General features: G+C 42.7%; 1 protein-coding gene across 1 annotated transcript; it reads left to right on the top strand.

Moving 5' to 3' along the window:
• Positions 1-263: 263 nt before the first annotated feature.
• On the top strand, positions 264-14,868 carry BBOF1 (basal body orientation factor 1). The gene is made up of 11 exons (XM_006268345.4): positions 264-498; positions 716-965; positions 3,774-3,839; positions 4,581-4,724; positions 6,509-6,589; positions 6,958-7,028; positions 7,473-7,617; positions 8,074-8,567; positions 11,671-11,775; positions 13,081-13,155; positions 14,519-14,868. The coding sequence occupies exons 1-11, from the start codon at positions 467-469 to the stop codon at positions 14,637-14,639; spliced, it is 1,584 nt and encodes a 527-aa protein (XP_006268407.1). The 5' UTR covers positions 264-466; the 3' UTR covers positions 14,640-14,868.
• Positions 14,869-14,977: the final 109 nt, after the last annotated feature.

Consider the following 14,977-nt stretch of genomic DNA (forward strand, 5'->3'; position numbering starts at 1 on the left):
GGCTGCTCGCACGTTTCCCCGCTCGGACCTCCGTGCCCTCGCCCTTCCTGCAGCTGCCGCCGGCCCCGCACCGCCCGGGAGCGACAAGCCGGTGGCGGCCGCGAGGAGGAGCAGGAGGAGCCCCGGGCCGGGGGCCGCCAGGGCTCTCGAAGGCGGTTGCAGACCGCGCGTGGAGCCGGGCGGGGCGGGGCGGGGCGCAGCGGCACTGCCCAAAGCCCAGACGCGGCCCGGGAAGGACGCGCCCGCGCTCGGCCACTCACCGGCTCCGCGCCGCGCTCGGGACTCCCCATCTCGCCGGTGCGCGCGTCACGTCAGCGCGACGGGTGACGCTATGGTCGCAGGTCAGTGACGTTGCCGGCCCGCAACGCTTCGTCGCCATAGCAACGCGTCGCGGCTCGGCGCTGTCCCCCGGGTGCCGGGGAGACGGCCCTGCGCTGGGGCTCGCCGTTGGCTGTGGGGCGACAGGATGCCGAAAGGGAAGGGTGAGAAGCGGGGCAGGTAACCAGGGAAATGGGGGGCAGGTAACCGGGGCAACGGGCGCAAGTAACCAAGGCAACAGAAGGGAGGGGGCGGGGCACTAACCAGGGGAACGCGGGGGCGCAGATAACCAGGGCAACAGGGCCAGGTGGGTGGCGGCAGGGAAGCCGAGTGGTGGGGGTGTGGGACGAGGGAGGCGGCCTGCCCCGCACCTTCCTGCCTCTGCTTATCCTCACAGAGCGAAGAAGGGGACCCCGGGGGAGGTGAAGGCGGACAGGGAGTCGGAGGCCGATCGGGCCAAGGCCAGCGCAGCGCTATGGGAGGCCCGGCTGGAAGTGACGGAGATCTCCCGGGCCGAGTACCGCGAGGCCGCCCGCCTGTTGGCCAAAAACACCGAGGACCTGGCCTGGCAGCAGCGCCGGGTGGAGAAGGACACGGTGGAGGTGATAAGCTTCCTCAAGAAGCAGGACGTGGAGAAAGACAAGCAGGTGCGTGCAGGGCTCTGGGCAGCCCTGGACAACGTGCTGCATCAACTCCCTGCCCTGCTAAGGCTGATCGTTCTGTCGTGCAGCAGTCCCCAGGCTCACGGGGTGAACATACAGCAGGGTCAGAAGGAGCTGCTGACTCCACTGCAGCCCTTTGCAAGTGTGAGTTGGCCAGAGGTCCCATCTCTCATGGCACACGCACAATTCTTCCCACAACAGAGTTTTTTGTATCACCCAGTGGAATAAGTCAAAGGTAACCTAGATAGTTCAAGGTCAAGGTGCACCTCAGGCAGTCTGCACTTGCTCTAAGGAGCTATGTCAGCTGGTGGTAAGGTGCAGCGCTTTACCAACCCTGCTCTGCTTTCAGCCAGTGCCACTGACAGATGTGGAGAGCTGAGCATATTTGAAACAAGACACCTGTTATAGATACCTTCTGTAGCTTTCTTTGGATCGTTTCCATTGTGGCCCATTGCAATAAAGCAGTTCTCAAAAGTGACTGCATGGCCACAGAAACCATTGCAAACAGTGCTAAGTAGTCAAGGGAAGCCCTTTAAATATGAAGAAGTTTCCTAAAGAAATGCAGAGGACTCCAGAGTTGTCTTCAGGCTGACACAGCTACACCTCCTTAATGAGATTGCCTCCTTTTACAAACCTGGAATACCAAGTCCCTTCTGCCACCTGCAGGCCATATTTCAAATACATGGAGTCAAACGTAGGTACACGAATTTGCTGTTAAGAGAAGTGGTATATCACTGTGTAGCACTGCACAGGGATCCACTGATATCAGTTACAGCAGAAGGTTTTTTCTGTTCTTTTAATGAAATGCTATGTGGTTGTTACAGTAACAGTTATTATCTGGATCTAAGATCAGCAACTCCAAACCCAATTCAAAAGTCTGGAGGACAGATTTTCATAGAAGTAGGGTCAGAAGGGACCTTGTAAATCTTCAAGTCTGACCCCCTGCCTGGGCAGGAGGAAAACTGGGCTCAAATGACCCCAGCCAGGTAGGCATCGAGCCGCTTCTTAAAGACCCCCAGGGTAAGAGCCAGCACCACTTCCCTTGGAAGTCGGTTCCAGATCCTAGCCGCCGTAACTGTGAAGTAGTTCTTACGGATGTCTAATCTAAACCTACTCTCCAACAACTTGTGGCCATTATTCCTTGTTATCCCGGGGGGCGCTAGGGGAAACAAGGTCTCCCTCAAACCCTTCTGGTCCCCCCTAGTGAGTTTATAGACGGTCACAAGGTCCCCCCTCAGCCTTCTCTTGTGAAGGCTGAACAGGTTCAGGTCCCGTAGCCTCTCATTGTAGGGTCTGCCCTGCTGTCCCCGGATCATGCGGGTGGCCCTGCTCTGGACCCTCTCAATGTTGTCCACATCCCTCTTGAAGTGGGGTGCCCAGAACTGGACACAGTACTCCAGCTGTGGCCTGACCAGTGTCGCGTAGAGGGGGAGGATCACCTCCTTGGCCCTACTTGAGATGCACCTGCGGATGCACGATCGTTAGCCCTGCCGACCGTGACCTCGCATTTTCGGCCCATGTTCATCTTGGAGTCAGTGATGACTCCAAGATCCCTTTCTGCCTCCATGGTCTCAAGAAGGGAGTTTCCCATCTTATAAGTGTGCTGCTGGTTACTACTGCCCAAGTGCAGCACCCTGCACTTGTCCGTATTGAAATGCATCCTGTTTTTGTTAGCCCACCCTTGCAACCTGTCCAGGTCTTGCTGCAGTCTTTCCCTCCCTACTAGCGTGCCCACCTCACCCCAAATTTTGGTATCATCAGCAAATTTGAACAGGTTGCTTTTCACCGTATCGTCCAAATCGCTGATTTTTAGAGTCTCTGCTCCCCCTTGTACCGCCTAGTGCCCTGCAGTGTCCTAAAGTAAATTCCCTCAACAGAGAATCAGTATAGGGTCAATACACAGGTTCCACACTGTTTCCCTTACTGCTGTCATTTGCTTCATCCAGAGCTCTTTCACTTTAATCTTACTGTTCCTTCTTTTGATCCAAGTAGCCAGCCAAAAATGTGGGTTCCTGCAAATTTTTCCAGTTAGGAGAATGTAATGACAGTTGCTGTTTATTTCCAAAAAATGTACAAAAGCTGATGTTTCCTTGTTGCAGGGGTGTAGGTTGTAGCCGTGTTGGTCTAAGGACATAGACAGACAAGGTTCCTTGGGTGAATTTGATATCTTTTATTAGACCAACCCGAATAGTTGGAGAATAGTTATTAAGCAAGCTTTCGAGTTCAAAAACCCTTCGTCAGGCTAAGGAAGTTTCAGCAGTTGGTGTGTGCTCTTCCTGGATGGTCTAATAAAAGATATCAAATTCACCCAAGGAACCTTGTCTGCCGATGTTTCCTTGAACACAGGAGGAATCAAATAATAGGAGACAGTTTCCTTGCTAACATCTCCAAGCTCTGTCTCAGGGGTTCATTTTGGGTCACGTGCCTGTGTCTAGTTTTCTGCTTCCTTTTTTCATCTACTTCTGTATTTTTTTTTTTGTTTGTCTCTCATAGACACATACCCCTACCCAAAACAACATATAATAAATCCTTCCACCCATTTAATTTGTGAGAAGCTTCCTAGGTACCTTTGTTATGTGTCTTGGTTTTGGTCTGAAGTCCTTGATTGTTTTGTACATTTAATCCAACTGAAGAGTGTCTGTTTAACCTAGCCTCTAACACTATACATAAAAGAGCTTTTTTTATTTTGTTACCTTTTCCTTTGTGCAATCCTATAAAGTGGTTTTAGGAGGCAAAAGCAAATGGGGAGAGTTTTATTTGTAATGATGATTCCTTGATTTTTATCTTCTACAGATTGATAAACTGAAGCAGCAGCTAACTGATTTGAAGCAGCAAGCCCAAGAAGAGAGTGAGAAGCTGGTGCGTGAACATTTTCCCCTAAGCACATTAGCTCTCACAACAGGCTGAGCACTGGTTTTGATCTGAGGATGATAAACAAGTTAGATGAAGATATGTTAAAGGATTTGGGGTAAAACACCTTTCATGAAAAGGTGTTCAAAAAAGAAGTACAGGGGTTATACCAGGGCTTCCTAACTGGTAGCATCTTTGTAATAGATATTAGCAATAGTACTCAGGAAGAGAAGGATGTGGGTAGAGACAAAGCAGAAACCTTCCTCATTTGCAGCAAAATAAAAATTAGTTGATTTTTGTTCTGGTTTTCCCTTGTCCCTTGTTGATAGCCCAAGTCCATCACTGAGTAGATTTTCAGTCCATTACAATGAGAAGTTATTGTTTACCAGACTGCATCTACCCACAAACCCTGACTACAGAAGTCTGATAATCCACATCTTAAATTTTTAAAAATTGCATGAAGAGAGCTCCTGAAGGACCCTCAAATCAGAAGCAGCAAAGAACAGGCTGCAAACTGGCCTGTTATTAAAAGACAGCTTTAAACCTAACACTATTTTCTAAGCTCTCTATTTTGTTGATACTGTTCAACTTGTTTTTTTTATTTTCCTTCTCATGATAATTCCCTGTAGTTTTAAATTTTGCACATCAGGTTGGTGCTAGCCCTTCATTTTCATTGGCTGTATGTTTCTTGCTGATGGGTTGCCCTAGCTTTGTCTTGTTCTTCTTTTACTGAGAACCTTTTATCTGCAGACAGAATATTACTCCAATCAGTTAAAAGAACTGGAAGAAAGATTCCACAAAAAGGCCAGAGAGATCAGTTTAATTCAAGGAGAACTGAAAGTTATAAGGGAATTTCGCAAGAAGAAAGCACATATGGAGAAAGAATTAGAAGATGTAAGTTTGCCATAAGTATTAACTTTAGATGGTTTAGTGACATCCCATACAAACAAAAGCTCAATAAAGATTGATCATTCATCACTATAACATGTGCAAGTCCTAAACATATAGTCCTAAGGACTTTGATTGTAATGCTTTATGTAAGAAGTGATTTTGCTGCTTTCACAGGGTGGGACTGGCTGACAGGAACAGAACATAAAATGCAAATAGATTATATGTTCAACCATGGTGCTCAATGTCTTTAGCCCCTTGAGCTGGATGAAGGGTGTAGGGCTCGTCTAGAGGTCAGATTCTCCTTGTGGGTTTGATCCACAGGCCTGATCCAGTGGGCGGTCAGTATGCAGCATCAGTCTATGTGTGCAGTCTGACAAGCCAGCGTCATCCTGGGTACCAAATCTGTCCGCATTGTGACCCTATGCAGCAAATCAACCCTGTATACCAATCAACCCTGGCTGCACCCTAAGTGTGAATTGTCATAATCAGGTACATAACTTGGGGCCATATCATATGGCTTACAGGGCTCCACACAGGCCTAGAGATTTGGCAAAAGGGGAGGGGTGGCAGCATTAATTGCCATGGCTCTGGGAGCAATTAATGCTGATACTGTTCTCCTGCCAGCAAATTTCTGGGCTTGTGAGGTGTCCCACAGTTCAGATTACATGCTCTGCAGGTCAGAGGTTGAACATCACTGTGTTAGACTTTACCGTAAGCTGAGAAAACAGGTAGGTCAGCAAGGTACAAGTTCCAGAGCTAGAGTTCTTTTTGTTGGGTGGGCTATAAAAACTCCTAAGTACCCTTGAACTAGAAAAAATATTAAGTTTCTTGGACTTGGCTGATTAAAACAGATATTTATTTTCAGCTTCAGCTGGGTGGCTTCTTCAGCATCCCCTGCTACCAGTACAAAAGTGGACAATTGCTATGAAACATCGAGTTAGCCTCGGACAAATAAAGCAAGTGTTCAAATCAGAGAGTCAAATCCAAGCGTAATAATTATAATATATTGTACAATGTACATCAGACCCATAGTTGCAGGGAGGGGGGTTGCATAGATCTCAAAGCATTCCACAAAGGTGAGTTTGAATTGCTATTAGTTGATTCAGATATATCTGTACAAGGCAAGGACTCCAGGGCCTGCTGTACGTGTTCTCCTCAGGGATATGTGCAGGGAGCCCAGTGTTTGGGCTATAAATAACATAGGTTTGTAAATGTTAAGTAATAGATTTTACAGTAACCAGTGCTGCCATAAGTGGAATACAGAGGTAGTATCATCAAGTAAGTCACTTAGTTTGTACAGTCTTCAGGGCAGGGACTGCCTTTTGAGATATATTTGTATAGCACTCAGAGGCCCTGATCTATAACTGAAGTACCACAGTACAAATAAGAAAAGCATTTTTTAAAGTAAGATATGAAATACATTCATATGTACTGGTTTCTGGGCTTTGGATATAAATGATCAATTGAGTGGGAAGAGTTTAACCAAAACTAGAAAGAGTTCTGTGCTGTGTTCTGCATATTTATTAACAGATAATGGAAAATATGTTAAAGAAGCTTGCCAGTGTTGTGAAAATATAAGAGCAGGTAAATTATGGAAAAGAAATAAAAATACAGCATAACTCAAAAGACGTTCTGTGGTAAGTAACAGAAATTATGCAAGGATCTGACAACAGTGTGGACAATGAAAGAAAGAAAGGGAAGTGTTTTTTAGTAAATTTCATTTACATTTTTATGTAGAAGGCTGAAAGAGTACACCATTGTTAAACGTTTTTTCTTTTAAATCCTAGATAAAAGAAAGTATGCAGATCTCAAACAGGGAACATCAGGAGATAGTTGGAAGGCTAGAAAAGAAGTTTCTTGAGGAAAAGGTATATTTCCTTTGATTAAAGCAATATGAATTTGCCTCCTGGCTCAGACTTTTGTAGCTTTGGCTGTCCTTTGATGAGAGTTTTATGATCCTTCACATCTGTCAAAATATGATGAGATAATTTAGGAACTGGCAACAGTTTTCCAGAGAAAGAAATAAAGCGTCAGCATCCCTGAGAGATCATATCATCACCACTCTTTCCCTACTCCCACATGGAGCTAGGGGGATTCAGGGCTTCAGATTAGTCACCACTCACTGCTCCCTGGACATAGGCTTGTGCCAGAGGCCATTTAATCCCAATTTCAGAAAACTGCTGTGTGTGTGATTGTAGCAGTGACAAGGGTTTAAGTCTGTATTTCTCCCTTTCAGCAAAGACTAGAAAGAGATGCTGAGAAGAAGATAGTAATTCTGGCAGAGAGAGCCCACCATGAGGCAATTATGTAAGAGCCACTTGCTTTCTTTGTTCCCCAGTTACAATGAGAAGTCACAGAGCCACTGCAACACTTTTTCTTAGAAATAACTGCCCTTCTTCCTTAGAAATAACTGCCATGCTGCCCACATCACAGTACTGAACAGGGCCTGGGGGGCAGTTGGGGGGGTACGAAATGGTAAAGGGCCTTTTGGACTTTAAAACAGTCACCATCACCACCCTGACATACCTATGTAAGTATATGACTTGGCAATGTTGTCTCAGTGATATGCTCATGATCCCCCCACCCTTGTCTTGTTCACTCCCAGTGCTGGAAGAAAAGCTATATCACTTGACACGGCCTAAAAAGAGTTCATGAACTAATTTTAATCTTGAATTAGGACATTGAAGTGTTGCTGTTAATACGTGAAGAACACAATGAATGTGAGGAAAATTCTTTGTTTCCTTTGTTCAGGCAGTTGAACAGCACTGGGAGAGCTGTGTTCAAGGAGAATGTTCGTCTTCATGAGGCTCTTGCTTACCACCTGAAGGAGTCAGAAGAGCTACAAAAAATCAAGAAGCAGCTGGAGGAGGACAAAGCTCTTCTCTTGCAGGAGAAGGTTCCTGGTCTGGTTTCTAATTTTATTTCAGGCTCCCCCAGAAAGAAGCCCTTGAAATCCAAGCCTGGATAGAGATTCTAGTTCACTGGGACTAGCATCTTCCCCATCAGACACTTCCACAATTTAAGGGAGTTGGAAGTTGTATGAAGAAATAACAGGTTCTTATTCTGTTCTTCCAATTGTGAAGGGGAAAGAGAAAAGGTTTCCTATGGCGCTGTCTCTGGGCAGTTCCATGTGCTGTAAGTATGCAATGGCAAGTGTTCAATTAAGACAGTTTTCCACTTGCATCTCTCGTAGGCAGAGTCCAGGGCCCAGATTACTACTTGCTTTCCAGTGTGTGATGGCACCAGAATATCTACTACGCTGATGTAAATCATGTGCTGCCATTGTCAGAAGAAATCTAAGAGTTTGGGGTGACTAAGATAAAAATCCAAATAATTTTCTCTTGTTCTTTAGGAAACCAATGACAGTTTGGTTCAGGAAAAGATCCTGCAAATAACTCAGCAGAAAGCCCAGATCCAGGATTTGCAGCACAAGGTAGAGAAGCTGGAGATAGCCCTACAGCATATGACCAGAGAGTTTGAAACAGAAATTCAGAAAACACAGCATCAGGCCTTAGTGCAGAACCAGGCAGGTATGGTAGAGGTTAACAAGCTGCAGCAACTGCTGGAGATGAAGGATCGGGAGATGAACCGAGTGAAAAAACTGGCCAAGAACATCTTGGCTGAAAGGACTGAGGTGGAAAGGTTCTTCCTAGAAGCTCTGGAACAGGTGAAGCATGAGATCATAACCAGCAGGAAGCGCTGCAGGCAGTTGGCCCAGGCTGCCTATCAGAGGAAAATGATGGCAGCATTTGCAGGGAAAGAAGAGTACCCTAACATCAGAACATTTAAGAGCCACCTCAACAGCACAAATTACATGTTCAGCGATCCATGGGAGGCAGAAAAATGGTACATGGACTGAAACAATAGAAACCATTGTGCCCATTCCCCTCATTCACAGGAATTGAACCTAACAAATCCTGCATCTATGCAGGAGGTTGGATTAGAAGACCTTCAAGGTCCCTTCCAACCCTTCTATAGGTCTGAGCCTAAAAAATGTATATGCAATAATCTTACCCAGATTAGGAATATTTTAGGAGGCTGCTATAGTTGTAAGGAGGGAAGATGTTCAGCAAGGATACTGCAGATTCCATAGGACAGGTTTGGAAGTGTCAGGACTGCTGCATCTCTGAAAAACACAAAAGAAAGGAGAGATTCAGGACAATATTACATTAATAGCCCCAGATACTAAAGTCATCTGGCTTCATAGGGCAGGGTTACCCACATATTTTTGAAGAGTGAACACTTAGTAGTAAGTACCTGGATCTGCAACGGATTCTTTTCTCCATCTAATGGAGGGAGCAGTATGCAAAAAGGTAGGAGTCTCCTTAGCTAGTCTTAAAGTGGGATCCATTGCCAGACCCTGGCAGGCCAGCAATAGCCAGCAAAAACTACAATAAAAGGGAGAAGATTATGAGTCTCTCTTGTGAGAGGTATGATCTATTGACAAGTACTTATATAAAACAGTTTCCAAATTTTCCATGCTTCCTTCTCAGTATTTGATATGTACATCTTCTTGCTCTATTGCTTTTCTGGGTTACAAGTTCCTTCCTTGGTTATAACTAAATTCTTAGTTTTCCCTGTAATTCATGCTACCTGGTTAAGACTGGATACGGAAGATGCCTGGCTCTGTAACTTCCTTGAACTTAGAGGGAAGAGAAAAGACACTACAATACTTGCTCCTGCATTTGCTGACTGAATTGAGGTGGGGATTCTGTTTCCAGCCAGTAGAACAAGCAGCTTTATGTGATGTGGCAGGCATTCTTAATTTCCTTCGTAGGCATTATTTGCCTTAGTGTGGTTGTATATAGCCCAGTATGTTTCCAGACATATTGGAATACTAATCCGCTAGCCATATCAGATAAGGTGACATGGAATTACATGCCTGGATCAATGTAAAGTTCTATATATTATATAGTTAAAGCAGTATCAAGCCACAGAATAAGTATGGTATGGACAGTGAAGTACAAACTTCTCCTACATGATGCTACTAGAGTGTCCCAGACCTTTTCTTAGCTATTTGCAAACCAAAGAGAAGTTTTGTCTCTATGACTCATTTACCATAGTCCTTGGTAATTTTGCTGATGGTTAATAAATTAATGCCACTTTTGATTTGGAAACCTGTCACCTAGAAAAAGACCAAGTCATTTCAATCAAGCTATCACTTTTTTTCTATTACTATCCTGGATCAAATTCAAAATGATAAGCTAGACATAGGGCTCTGTATATTTCACAACTCTGTGGCTGCAGAATTTGATGTGGAATTTGCTCTTCGCTGTGTAATAGAACTTTAGAACATAAGACTTCCTTCTACAAATAATGCATATCTAGCCTTCTTGCTTATGCAGACATTTTTGCAAATGTGTCCAGAGTAAAACCAATGTAGTAATGTCTTCCTGAGTCTGAAGTTAGTCTGGAAGAATAGCTCTGGGAGGGATTGACTTATTCATTCCAAGGGTACATTAACCTGAAGAAGACAGTTAAAATACCAGCATTATTTATTTTCCTGCTGATAATGGTAACAGAAACTTCCAACTAATGTCCAGTCTCTCATGCCTCTCATGTCAAAAGTTCCAATTTCATCCTTCCCCTGACAAAACCTCCAGCTTCCTTGATTTCTACAATGCAGTTCTACATTGTCTAGACAAAAAATTTAAATCTATCAAAAACAGAAAATGTGGCAAATCTTATGAAATAAATTTAATGTAATGTCAAAAACTATAATGCCCAAGTTATTCTGATTTTTTTTTTGCATTTTTAAATCTGTTTAACTAAACAACTTGTTTAAAAGTGCTATAGGATTATGAAAATTTCCATTATGTTGCAGGCAAATTTAAGTGCTTTGTCTGAAAATTTGGGTCAAGCATGCTGCAGATTAATTGACAGTCAAAGGCTCTATATCTCATTCCTGATTAAAAACTCTATTTGATGTGTAGCAGTGGGCAGAAAAAGTAAACAAAATGTTAAAATGTATAAAGAATGAGAGGGGAAGTAACACAATATTCTATAATATAATCAGTGGTGTGCTGTCTTCTGGAATGCTGTGTTTAGTTTTGGGCACCCAAGCTCACAAAAATACAGCAGAAATAGTGGGAATTAAAAAAGATACAAGTGATTAGAGATTTGGAGAGACTTTCACACACAAATGAGGGAAAAGACTGAGGTTGTTTGTTTTAAAGCAAAGATAAACAAGGGGAGATTTGAGAGAGGTAAACAGTATGATGAATAATAATAGCAAGTAAATTATGTGCTCATTTTACCTTGCTATAATATTAGACCAAGGGGAAAGGTGACATGCTTAACACTGATTAAAAAAAGGCTTTCTTACACAGAACGTACAATATGAAACTCACTGCTACAAAGTATAATTAAAGTGAATAATTGAATAGGATTAACAAAGCCTTAGAATTATATGTGGATAATGAAAACATCTACAGTTACAGTGGTGAGTGAAAACACACACACACACACACACACACGATGCAAACTCTTGGGCTTCAGCATTTAAGTCCTAATTTATGAGGACTTCAGAGTAAATGTCCTCCAGAGGCTGGCATTTCATAGCTGCCTACTATTTTTTGCGCATTTTCTAAAGCATCCTATACTGGCCACTATCAGAGAAAGGATACCAGACAAGGTCTGATCTAAGGTGGCAACTGTTGCTGTGTTCCTGAACCATTGTCCCACCCTACCAATTTAGAGAGTGAAGGACATTGGAAGTTGGGAAGATTGATTAAGCAGTCCATCTCCTACCAGTCCAAGATTCTGCGCTGTGCCTACATATCATTGAGCAGCTGAGGAACATTTAAAAAAATGCAGGGATTTCACAATGAGGATTGAAAATCCCTTTTTTATGTGTGCAGAAATTGCAGGATATGTCATGGGTATTACTAAGGGCTTTCCTTTGGTTTTTTTTCTCCTAATAACATTTATCTTCTCTTGCATTTTGCAGGACAGATACCCACTTAGAGAAGGTCGATATCAGTGAGCTGACCTGGGAACAGAAGGAATGTGTTCTGAGGGCACTGTTTGCAAAAATTAATGCCTTGAATCAACGGTAATGCTCTATTTCTTTAAGAGCTGACTGTAGAGATCTGTTATGGAATCCAGAATGGGATACTGATAGCTCTAGAGTGGGGGAATCCAAGAAAATTCTGAATCTAGCCTATATAGTTATCATGCAGTTTGTGGCAGAGATATTTTTGTTCAATTTGGAAAAGGGGCCTTCCTAATTTTGGTCTGACTAGGTTGATCTATTTGTATGCCAGCTTTAGTGTCTCTGAAGAGAAAAAAAAATAGCTACACTAGTCAAGAGGTTAAAGAATCAATTTAGACTAATATAATGGAATTAATTTTATTTACAGTGGTTAACTAGAAACTAGGGCTGTTTGTTTTAGCAAGCAATTTAAATAAATTGTACAGATAATTACAAAAGTGTCCCATCGACAAAATGAAGTATGTTCTGGATTTGTACAGTACAAAAACCTGAGGAAAATGCATATGCAAACTGTTAAATTTAACTTCACATAACTTTCACACAACTGTGCATGTGTGCACACAATTGTATTGTATGTACAACATGAGGATGTTAGGGCTGGCATAGGAGTAAAGTTCTCATTCTTGGAGCTCATTTGTTGAACTACTTAGCCACATTATTATATCAATGAAGATTAATTGTGTGCATATTTAATGTAGATAGTGACTTGATCTACATATTGTTTCAGATATCATATATTTCATGTTTATCTCATTTGGGGAGACACTGTATTCTATGCAATTTCTCATGCTTTATTCACAGATCTGCTAATTAGAAAACCAGAAGCTCTCATTTTAGGCTTATTTCTTATTGTTTTAGACTAAAATCAGTTTAGAATTATATATATGTGAGAAAAGCAATTATCTTTTCCAGGGAGCAGGAGAAGAATGAATTTAGTGAGCTAATTGTTTAGTCAGTTTCTAACTTCAGTGACTGTAACGCAAGTGTTCACAGCTGCTAAGCAGTGGAGATAATCCAGCGTCTATAAATAGGAGTTGGAAAAGCTATCCCTGAATGCCTGTGATTCGAACTGGGCAGCAAAACAGAAGCTGCTGCACTTTGACCCTGAACTCTGCATGTAACTCTTTTCTACCTGAGCTCTCATTCACTTTTTACTAAGTGGGAAAGCCTCATCAGCAAAACACATTATGATAGTTTAGATTGAATTTAGTGAAGTACACAGGACACTGGAGTAGCACAAATGCCTTGGCAGCAGATCAGGACACTCGTTGCTATTTGTGTTAGAGAGATGACTGTGGAATAGAAGCTTCTTAGCACAGGCCATGCTTAACTAAGATGTCTCATGTTTTTGTTTCTTCTTTACAGAAAAGGCAAACAAGTTTTGGTCCCTTTGGCTCCAGCTGCTGTTATTACTACTGCTGGAAAAAGAAACAAGGCTGGGTAAAATGCTACATTTTTTAATCACTCTATCTAGGTACTTCTTTGTCTGAGCACCCCCCCAGAGATGCAAACCACAATATAACAACAAGCTCTCTCTCTCAGCTTGATAGAAAAACGCTTGATTAGAGTGAAGGTTTATGTTGGTGAGTCTGCATGTAGACATTGCTGAAAGTCAAAGAAATTAATTTTGCTTCCTTCCTGTATTGGACTTGTGGCTATAGAGTTTAGATGTCGTTGCTATCTATGTCATCCGGTATGTTGTGACACGGTGGAGTTCAGTTTTCTAGTTGGTTAAAAGGACACTCTAGTCAAAGCACCTCAGGGCAGGAGCCTTGTTTTATTTAAATGTATAAAACCCACATGTCTGATACTCTAGATACATATACAAAACTCTCCTTCCTCTCACTTTCTCAGTTCAGCTATTACTGCTGGAAGTGCAAAAAAAGGACCAATTTCTGTTGCATTTGGAGTCTAGTTTTCATAGATTCAGGCATGAAACAACCATACACCTGGTTGTATTATTTTCCAAGGCAAGTAGGTACCAATTTATCATTGGCACTTGAAAAAAAGGGTGTCGTGTTTATTAGCACAGAGCACTTTGAGTATGCAAGGTGTTGTACACCACAGTTCCCTGCAACTTATAATTTCATATTGACGGATACCACACAGCCAAATACAATTCAGAAAAGCAGTGACTTATTTCCTTTAGGCCACACCTCTTTCACTTTGCAAGGAAAGGCAGCAGCTTCTTGAAACAAGGAGGGGTGTGAGGTTCAATTGTGGGGACCGAAAGAAAACAGAAAAAAGTAGGAAACAGAAAGCGAATTTACACAAGACGCTTAATGCACAGACTAATTCTGTTGCGCATTAGTGTGGTGGGCAAACCCTATGCTGAGTGCTAATGCGCAGTAGCGTCACAAAAAACAAATAAACCCCTCAAAAATGTTCATCTAATGCGCATTAAGTTAGTACCAGTCATTAAATCTACTAAATTTAATGCACTGTAATTACAGCACATTAATGAACATGTAGACACACCCAGACAGACCAAACCATTTAAGCGAATAACTTGGAGATGCAGGAAAGAAATTGCTTCTCTAGGCAAAATAGAGCCTTGATAATAAAGCTGTTTTCACCATGGGAAGAGACAGATTTTTGATTTTGTAAATGAAAGGATGGGATTTGTTAAGAGCCTTAATGTAATGGGCTAACACAGGAGTCAAATCAACTATCCGGAGTAAGAATGGGAACAGAAGTGATTCAGAATAAATGTACACCTTATCAGAGGCATTGATCCACAAGCCCCTAGAGGTGTATAAGACTGTGTCATTGTTGACTCATCTGCTATGCTTTACTGTTGCAGCCCAGAGAACACTGCTTCCAGCCAGACCTTCATTACACAGCAGGTTCCACTGTCAGAGTCCACCTCTCATGCAACAGCCCTTCCAGGTATTCGAATGGTAACAGCACAGAAGGGAGAGTAAAGCATCACACGCTAAAAGAACAAGCCATCAGAACTATCACAGCTGTTGCCTGACTTATTTATTTTCTTCTGGGACTTCTCTTATGCAATTGGAGTGATGCTGAGGCTGAGATTGTATCCTGATTCTCTTATAGTATTGGTTTGACTGCTTCTCTGAATCCAACCTGAAAGGTCACTGTAAGCTTATAAAGTGTTTTCCCCCTTTTTAAAATAAAACCTTTTTTATTCTTCCTCTGGCCCAAGGTCTGTTGGTAGTTAGGGTTACCTCAGGCTCCTGCTACAGAGTTTAAGCTAAAAGCTGTGATACCACAATACAGGGTATGTCATTGTATTTTGAAG

The sequence above is a fragment of the Alligator mississippiensis genome, chromosome 2 (assembly GCF_030867095.1).
Source record: "Alligator mississippiensis isolate rAllMis1 chromosome 2, rAllMis1, whole genome shotgun sequence".
NCBI classification, from domain to species: domain Eukaryota; kingdom Metazoa; phylum Chordata; order Crocodylia; family Alligatoridae; genus Alligator; species Alligator mississippiensis.